General features: G+C 36.8%; 1 protein-coding gene across 1 annotated transcript; it reads right to left on the minus strand.

Annotated features, from left to right (window-relative positions):
• Positions 1 to 3,540: 3,540 nt before the first annotated feature.
• rfk (riboflavin kinase) lies at positions 3,541 to 8,274 on the minus strand. Its single transcript, XM_079827868.1, has 4 exons — positions 7,905 to 8,274; positions 5,859 to 6,010; positions 5,217 to 5,319; positions 3,541 to 5,093 (listed from the first exon to the last, which is right to left on the minus strand). The coding sequence occupies exons 1-4, from the start codon at positions 7,984 to 7,986 to the stop codon at positions 4,951 to 4,953; spliced, it is 480 nt and encodes a 159-aa protein (XP_079683994.1). The 5' UTR covers positions 7,987 to 8,274; the 3' UTR covers positions 3,541 to 4,950.
• Between the last annotated feature and the right edge of the window lie 1,199 nt (positions 8,275 to 9,473).

The raw sequence follows: 9,473 nt of genomic DNA on the forward strand, positions 1-9,473 counted from the left end.
TGTAAAAATACAGTTTGTACATTAACACTACACTGTGCTTACATACAGGTTTACTCAAATAAAGATTAAATTAAAATGTGTGTGTTTTAACATTAATTCATTTAGTGATTCCTCTGCTTACCGCTAGAGGCAACCTGGGTACCACTAGTGGTACTCGTACCACACTTCGAGAACCACTGATTTAAGCAATTTTGAGCTTGGCATGGTTGTTGGTGCCAGACGGGCCGGTCTGAGTATTTCACAATCTGCTCAGTTACTGGGATTTCCACGCACAACCATTTCTAGGGTTTACAAAGAATGGTGTGAAAAGGGAAAAACATCCAGTATGCGGCAGTCCTGTGGGTGAAAATGCCTTGTTGATGCTAGAGGTCAGAGGAGAATGGGGCGACTGATTCAAGCTGATAGAAGAGCAACTTTGACTGAAATAACCACTCGTTACAACCGAGGTATGCAGCAAAGCATTTGTGAAGCCACAACACGCACAACCTTGAGGCGGATGGGCTACAACAGCAGAAGACCCCACCGGGTACCACTCATCTCCACTACAAATAGGAAAAAGAGGCTACAATTTGCACAAGCTCACCAAAATTGGACAGTTGAAGACTGGAAAAATGTTGCCTGGTCTGATGAGTCTCGATTTCTGTTGAGACATTCAGATGGTAGAGTCAGAATTTGGCGTAAACAGAATGAGAACATGGATCCATCATGCCTTGTTACCACTGTGCAGGCCCCTTAGTGCCAATTGGGCATCATTTAAATGCCACGGCCTACCTGAGCATTGTTTCTGACCATGTCCATCCCTTTATGACCACCATGTACCCATCCTCTGATGGCTACTTCCAGCAGGATAATGCACCATGTCACAAAGCTCAAATCATTTCAAATTGGTTTCTTGAACATGACAATGAGTTCACTGTACTGAAATGGCCGACACAGTCACCAGATCTCAACCCAATAGAGCATCTTTGGGTGTGTTGCCATTAGCAATGCCTTGATTTGTAGAGCCACAAATCTCCATCAACTGCAAGATGCTATTCTATCAATTATGGGCCAACATTTCTAAAGAATGCTTTCAGCACCTTGTTGAATCAATGCCACATAGAAGTAAGGCAGTTCTGAAGGCGAAAGGGGGTCAAACACAGTATTAGTATGGTGTTCCTAATAATCCTTTAGGTGAGTGTATATATATAATATAGGTGACAGGTGACAGGTATGACAGGTGAAGTGAATGACACTGATTATCTCCACCACTGGGCAAGCGTAAGGATTTGAGCGAGTTTGACAAGGGCCATATTTTGATGGCTAGATGACTGGGTCAGAGCATCTCCAAAACTGCAGCTCTTGTGGGGTCTGCAGTGGTCAGTATCTATCAAAAGTGGTCCAAGGAAGGAACCGTGGTGAACCGGCTACAGGGTCATGGGCGGCCAAGGCTCATTGATGCACGTGGGGAGCGAAGGCTGGTCCGTGTGGTCCGATCAAACAGACGAACTACTTTAGCTCAAATTGCTCAAGAAGTTAATGCTGGTTCTGATAGAAAGGTGTCAGAATACACAGTGCATCGCTGTTTGTTGCATATGGGGCTGTATAGCCGCCGACCAGTCATGGTCCCCATGCTGACCCGTCCACTTCCGAATGCACCAACAGTGGGCATGTGAGCATCAGAACTGAACCACGGAGCAATGGAAAAAGGTGGCTTGGTCTGATGAATCCTGTTTTCTTTTGGATCATGTGGATGGCCAGGTGTTTATGTGTCGCTTACCTGGGGAAGAAGGCAAGCTGGCGGAGGCAGTGTGATAATTTGGGCAATGTTCTGCTGGGAAACCTTGGGTCCTGCCATCCATGTGGATGTTACTTTGACACGTACCACCTACCTAAGCATTGATGCAGACCATGTACACCCTTTTATGGTAGCAGTATTCCCTGGAAGCTGTGGCCTCTTTTAGCAGGATAATTAATGCACCCTGTCACAAAGCAAAAATGGTTGACTTAGCCTCCTGCTATGTGGGTGGGACATCACAAATCTCACAATATCCAAACAAGCCATTTTAAAATATTAAATAAATGTTTTGTTTATAATGAGGAGGAAGTTTTAAAGTATGAATCTTGCAGGATGTTTTAATGGCACAAAGACCTATTATATGTCAAAAGATCAAGGCCAATTTGTTACCGTTTGTATGCTTTTATGGTGCTTTTTTCCCACCCTCGACAGTCCCCGGTCCCCATCCACTCAGAGCTGCCTGGATGGTGCAAATGCAAAGACTTGGCTAAATATGTTGTGGTGGGTTCCTCAGTAGGTATACAGTATGCTTAAGTCTTTGTCTTTATGTAATGTCTTTATGCTTATAATTAAGACCTGAGAATGATTTATAGTGTACTGATGGCAGTCTTTTTCAAACACTAGCTGACTTTTCAGTCTCTTATCTACATGATTAATTGGAGATTATGGCTCTTTGTTGTTTATCTCAGTTAAGTTTGATTAAATTAATACACAGTGCTGATAACATCAGTGCAGTTATATGTAGAAACTGATCTTCAGACTGCTGTTGCAAGCCAGAAAGTTTTTATATTTCACATTAATTTTCAAACCCTTGAAATGAGTGTACACTACCATTCGCATTCAAAAGTTGGGTGTGATTTGATCAATTGATTGTCAGTAAAGATATTTACAATGTTACAAAAGATTTTTATTTCAAATAAATGCTGTTCAAAAAATGTCTATATTTAAGTTATTGTAATATTTCATAATATCACAGTATTTTTACATAGCATTGAGATTTTTTAAAATAAAATTGTACTTTTAAACTCAGTGTACATGTGACCAAGGATTAACTACAGTCGAGTAATCCATTAGCTCAAATCCAGCTAAGCTTTTTGATAGCATGGGAAACCATTACTGAAATGTCAACTGATCTTATAGGCATTGTGTGCGGCGAACAAAATGAAATCAGAGCCAGGTCACTTAGCCTTGAGGATATAAATATCTAAAGCTGTTTTCAGGACGTTATCTTTAAAGCAACCTCTCACCCAGACAAGCTGATCAAATATTTAGCTACAGTGAGAGCAATGACTTTAAGATCCTGGAACATCACCTCATGGACAATGTTCCATAAGAAAATTCTGGATGTGAATCATTTTCAGTCAGATGATTCAAATGTTTCAAAAAACAAAACAATAGAAAGTGGTTATCTAGTATTATTTATATACTATTATTCTTATTGTGAATGTTTTTTCCCCATTGTTTCATTTTTATATTTTAGTTTGTTTTAATAGTTGTGTGCTTTTGTCATTTTATTTGTTTTTAATTAAAATGTATTTCAGTTAGTCATTTTATTGCTTCAATTTAAACTTGTTTCAGTTAGTTGCCATTTAAGTTTTTTTTTATCTAATATTAATTTTATCTTTATTTAATAATAATTTAAAAAAAGTAAGTTTTACGTACAACACTTAGCCACACAGGGATTTAAAAGTGATACAAGAAATCAAACCGTGTCTAATCACAGGATTATGTTTGTGAAAGTAAAGCTAACCAGATGAGGAATACTGACAAGATCATTTAAGAATAGATCTGTTAGGATATTACCACAATAACAGACAACAGTAAAACACCACCTAAGGCATTTTTGTTTAATGCTTACAAGTAGGTGTCAACATTGAAGGAATGCTTGGTTGTGCACTGTATGTTAGTTTGTCTGATTTCATAAGGCAATGCCCTGACACACACAAAAAAAGAAAGACACAGTACCGAACATTTAAAGATGAGTGTTTAAACATCTTTGTGAAGATTACAGCATTAGCAGAGTTTTTAAATAGTAGCCTATCGCTTTTGATGCCTATTAAGGTATGGTCACATTTACCAGTCTTCAGCGAATTTTCGCCGGCGAAATCTAGTAATTTCAATAGGAATCCACGTGATCGGAAATTTCGCGCGAGGATGGAAAATTCCCCCAAGATGGTCAGGCGGATTCGCCGCAGAAATATGATTGGTTTTAAAATGACTTGTGAGAGCTGTGCTTCATACATTGCTACACTATTGACAGTACACCTTTTTTTGCCCACAAAATTTCACTAATAATGTGACCGCACCTTTACAGAGGATTGCTGTAGTGTCTGACACTAAACAAGCATGCATTATACAGTAAAACAACAACAGGTAAATCAAAAGGACCTTTGTAAGCCTACATGATCTAACTTTGTTGAGTTTCTTTACAAATGTATAACTCTATTAAATGTTTAAACAGAGTAAAATAGAAAAAGCAGCCATAATTTTATGTGAGGGTTTAGTACTAATACATATGTACATAGTCGAAACATATGTACAGAACTTCTGTACACACCAATATTTCAGACCACTGGATTCATTTCAGTACTTACGTACATCCAGATACAGTCACACTGTTTGTTCTCTTTCTGTCTAGTTTTACATTCATAGTACAACCTGTGCTTTAACTCTCTTTATCTCTCAACCTTGGACTTCCACCTCTGGTCACGGTTCTCCGAGAACCATAAAAAAAATATATATTACACCTGCCGATTTTGACTATTGTTACAGCGTTTTATTGATGTGAAGAGACTCTTTCTTGAACAATGGAGGAGGCAAAATTATCAAACTAAAAAGGAATTTCAAGTGAAATATTTGACCCTCCCCGACTTTCACATAGTATCATTGCGAGAAGTCTGTGGTAAACAAGGAATTCTGGGAAGGGCTCTGACGTTTAATCCGTGAACTGCAGTACCTATAATAATACCTCAGTCATTCTAGTAACTTAAAGCTGTCTTTTTGCCTTATATACAGAAACAAAAGCTGATGAAGTATATAAACATACATACACAAATAGTGCCTGCACTTGACCAAAGCACCACTCGGGGACAGACATTCTTTTTTACATAAATAACAAATTGCATATGAAATATACAGGCTTTAAATAGAGGTGACGAAAGTGAGTGTTACAGTCAATGACCATTCAAGATCTGATTGGCTGTTGTTGATACTGACGTCTTGAAGAAGTTATCCTCTTTCAGTTTTAAGTGCTCAGGCAGGTCCAGCTTTGTCTTCGCTTCCTCAATGTCACTGTGAATCGCTGCTATCAACTCATCTGTGAGGAAGACACAGCATTGAGTTCATGTAACCGTGTTTGGGTGGGTGAACAGGGTGTTGTGCGTCAGTGAGATCATATGATGTGGGAGTGATTTCAAGAGAGCAGCTCAGTGCGTCTTACCAAGCGATGTGAATCCTCTCTCAGGGCGGATGTAGCCAACCATGGCCACACTCAATATTTGATCGTAGAAATCTTCCTTAAACGTGTGGATCACATGCGTTTCCTGTCACACAGAGCGATAAATACATGACATTTGAAGTAATGTGCTAATTATTTACATCACTATTAAAGGTCCTGTTCTTCGTGATCCCATTTTTCAAACTTTAGTTAGTGTGTAATGTTGCTGTTAGAGCATAAATAATACCTGTAAAATTATAAAGCTCAAAGTTCAATGCCAAGCGAGATATTTTATTTAACAGAAGTTCCCTTTCAAAGCCTACAGCGAACGGCCGGTTAGGACTACATCTCTGTACATCCTGCTTTAATTACGTCAGTAGAACAGTTTGTTGACTAACCTCCGCCCACAAGAATACGCGAAAAAAGGGGGCGTGGTCTTGTTGCAGTGAAAACAGTGGTATATTACAGATAAGTAAATTGTGTGAAAAAAATACTGTTTTTTTACACGTGAAACATGAACACATGTTATATTGCACACTGTAAACACAATCAAAGCTTCAAAAAAACACGAAAAACGGGACCTTTAACATTTAATGAATGCAAACATATCAACTATTTAGCTTGTAGATGTTGATATGGAAATACCATAGACTTCTTTGTGTTTTTGTAGTAAGGGTTCCAGCCGATGCTCATCACCATCTTATGAATGTCTCCGTTATCCACGCGTGCCCATCCGTAGTAGATGCCGGTGCTGATGTCAGCGGGGAGATTGTCCACAACAGACTCTGGGAAGTTCGCTGAGATTGGAATGGAAAGAAAACATTTTATCAGGATGTGTGTTCACATTCGTAACGCAATATATTTATATAAAGCTACAGATTCATAAAAAAACTTAACAAGATGGAAAGGAATAACGTACAGCCATTCATTATCGGATAATACATTGCTATTTGCCAAATAAAATGACAATGAACATGGATGATGATTTATCATATAAGTAATATTTTCAATTATCTGAAACATGATGTAACTTATATGATTTGCAAGGAATTTGTCGTTTTGATCCTATTGTTGACTGTATTTATTAGCTTGTTCAGTGTCGTTGTGGGTTTTGGTTCTTTTGCTGTAAAGACATTTGAAATAACTGAAATCATTTGGCGAAGTGACATGGACATGTAATGCGGTCAAGACCTGCATGGAACTACTTTAGCAGACCTTAGAACATTCGTCAACCAATAAGTTTCAAGCATTCAACAGCCCTGTAGTATAAAGTTAACATCAAGCACAAAACATTTGGATTTTTCGAATGAGGGCGATAAATAAGGCCAAGTTTAATTGTATAGTGCACTTCCCACATGCAGATAGTTTCAGTTTCACTTTAAATACATTTGTGTAGGCTTGGGATTAATAATAAATGTTTATGATAAATGCTACTATAATTTGTTAACTTATTTTCATTCCTGTTCTGCTCCTGATTTGTTTTGGCATGAGAGGAACTAAAATACGTGTTTATAATGTTTGAAAACATATTTACTCTGATAACATGTATAAAAACAGATGTTTTAAATAAAGTTTTTAGTCATATTAACTGCCAAGTCACAAGAAGGAGCCTGTTAGCTTGGGTCAATATAAAACGGTTCACATGAAAGTAGCGCGGGTGTGTTGCCATTAGCAATGGCTTGATGCTGGGTTTTTTTTATTATTATTTTTTGGTCCATAAAAGAGAGAGGAGCATACAGCATTAGAACAACACAGGGTGAGTCATTTATAACTTAATTTGCAGGGTTTATCCCTTTAATTACGATGAAGAAGTAGCCTATACTATTGATTTAAAGATGTTGATTATATATAGAAACAATATATGTTTGCGTCTATTGCAAAATATGCATATATACACAAGTATTTAAGTAGTTTTAGAGCAGAGACTGACTCGATTACGTCATTCGTGGAGCTTCAGGGAGGGGGTTTTCGCTAATTGGGAAATTGTCTTTGCTGAATCATGGGTAATGTAGTTTTCCCATCAGGAATCCCGCTGTGAAATATAATTATTAAAAAAAATGGTTAATGCAAACTGATGGCTTCAACATATTACATCGATTAACAACCTCGGAGCTCACGTATATCTGTCTTTAAAGGTTTACAAGTTATCATTAAAAATCAGTTTTCCTTATGGAGAAAATGAATGGAATTTACCATCTTGCTCGACTACGCAAATATAATTGACAGTTCATAATAATCATGGCTCATAATCAAGCATTTTACTGATTTACCTTATAGATTAATTTGGGCAGAACTTTTGTAGAACTAATGTAACGTTAAATGTATTGGCATCGTTTTTACAACTGAATATCAAATTATAGAGGTTTAATTCCGCGTGACATTTCAAATTCAAGTTAACTCATAAAGCTTAATCATTATCAAATGATTATAACATCGTCTGTTTAACATATTCATCCACAAATCATTTACTCGTATCGTCATTTTAAGCGAATGTCTGAGTCACCGTACACTTTCATTGCATCTTTTCCCATTCAACTTAAGTGAATGGCGACAGTCATTCTGCTTAACACTCACTTTTGTGTCCCACCGAAGAAAGGCAGGCGGGTGTGAAACAATGAGGGTGAGGAAATAAGGCTAATGACAGTATTTTTTTTTTTCTCGATGAAATGTTTCTTTAAGTGTTATTCTCACCTGTTGGGATGCCCAGTTCTTTGCTTCCCCGTCCGAACCCGTGGATAACCTGTCCCCGGCAGAAATAAGGCAAACTCTTCATGTCAACGCGTTTAAAGTGATTCAGTGATCCAGACAGTTGTCCGTTCTGGTACGGACAGTGACCCTGATTATTCGAGACTCTTCTCTCTTATCTAATGTGCCAGGAAATACCAGTTTTATAATGAGGAGCCTTTCAGTTTCAGTCCCAGCTGATGTGAATCTTGAGACTAAATGAAGAAGTGATGTCCTCTGTGATACCACAGGTCTGTAAGTTGATTCTTACAGTAAAGTGACCGGTCGGCCAACTGTGAGTGTCGCATTCGTCATACTAAAATAACAGTTTTTACCCAACGAGCAACGACCTTGCTACGTATTTCCTTTAGGATTAATTCAAAATAAAAGTCCTGCGATTTCTCTAAATACATAATGGAACTTTTTCCTAAAGTATTTTGTGTTCAAATAAATGCGTAGTACGACTGTAATGTACGACTTTAAGTGACTAGACAAAACATTTTTTTTTTTAGATATTTTTGTCCATTCATAAAGGATGGCAGACATTATCAAACCAACATCTGAGCCCTTCCCAACTCGTACTGCCTGTCATCATGTGACACAATCTGTACAAAAGGTCAGATATCATATGATTATTCGAGACCTTTGTATTAGATATACTCACGTTTCAATTCTATAATATATTTAGTATTTTAGTTTGAATTTGAATGATTAATGCATTTTAATTATTAATTTAATTTGATTTATTCATATTCATATTATATCATATTCATGTCCTTTTTTATTTTATTTTTTATACAAATGACTATATATAGGCCTACACTTTTATATATACAATTTCTCAATAAGTTGCAACTGATCTGGGCTGCTTTTCCCAAAGCCATAGGGTCTCAAATTCCGTCGGCACCTCTGGGTAGGCATGATAGACTGTAAAAAGGTGGCCATTTAAAGTAGTTTTAATCCAACCTATAGTCCATCGTTCTCTATGAGAAGTCAGTGACCAGAAGGTGTCGCCATTATCAAGAGCTGTGGAGTTTGAGAGCGCTGTGACGTTCTCTCAGTCATTCTTCCATCATTTGCGTCTGTAACACTAGATTCCTCTCATACTCTCTTATACAATAGTTTTTTTTTTTTTTTTGCATTAGCCTATATCTTTAAATTAAATAAATGTATCAATTCATTTAATTTAAAATTAAAGCAAATTCGCAATCTCAAAACAAAATACAGTTGCATTCCATTTTTAAGACTAGGCCTACTGTTGTTGCCAAATTTTGTAAAAAGAAGTAATTAATGAAGAAGAAAAGATATACTAAGGAAATAATTATCCAAATATTAATGCAATTTTATTCAACATTATAGGCCTAATATTGTCATGGATTTATATTTAGCCCTACATTCTTATTGTGCAAATTAATGATCAATGGATTAAAACCTATAAATAATATATATAAGATATATAAGATATATAAGATATATATATATATATATATATATATATATATATATATATATATATATAAATGATTTTCACATTAT

The sequence above is a fragment of the Gobio gobio genome, assembly GCF_949357685.1.
Source record: "Gobio gobio genome assembly, chromosome: 10".
Taxonomy (NCBI): domain Eukaryota; kingdom Metazoa; phylum Chordata; class Actinopteri; order Cypriniformes; family Gobionidae; genus Gobio; species Gobio gobio.

Coding starts and splice junctions, on each gene's coding strand:
- rfk (XM_079827868.1), bottom strand. CDS start 7,986: ATGAAGAGTTTGCCTTATTTCTGCCGGGGACAGGTTATCCACGGGTTC. Junction 5,320..5,858: donor AAAACACAAAGAAGTCTATG/GTATTTCCATAT, acceptor TCTGTGTGACAG/GAAACGCATGTGATCCACAC. Junction 5,094..5,216: donor GAGAGGATTCACATCGCTTG/GTAAGACGCACT, acceptor TCTTCCTCACAG/ATGAGTTGATAGCAGCGATT.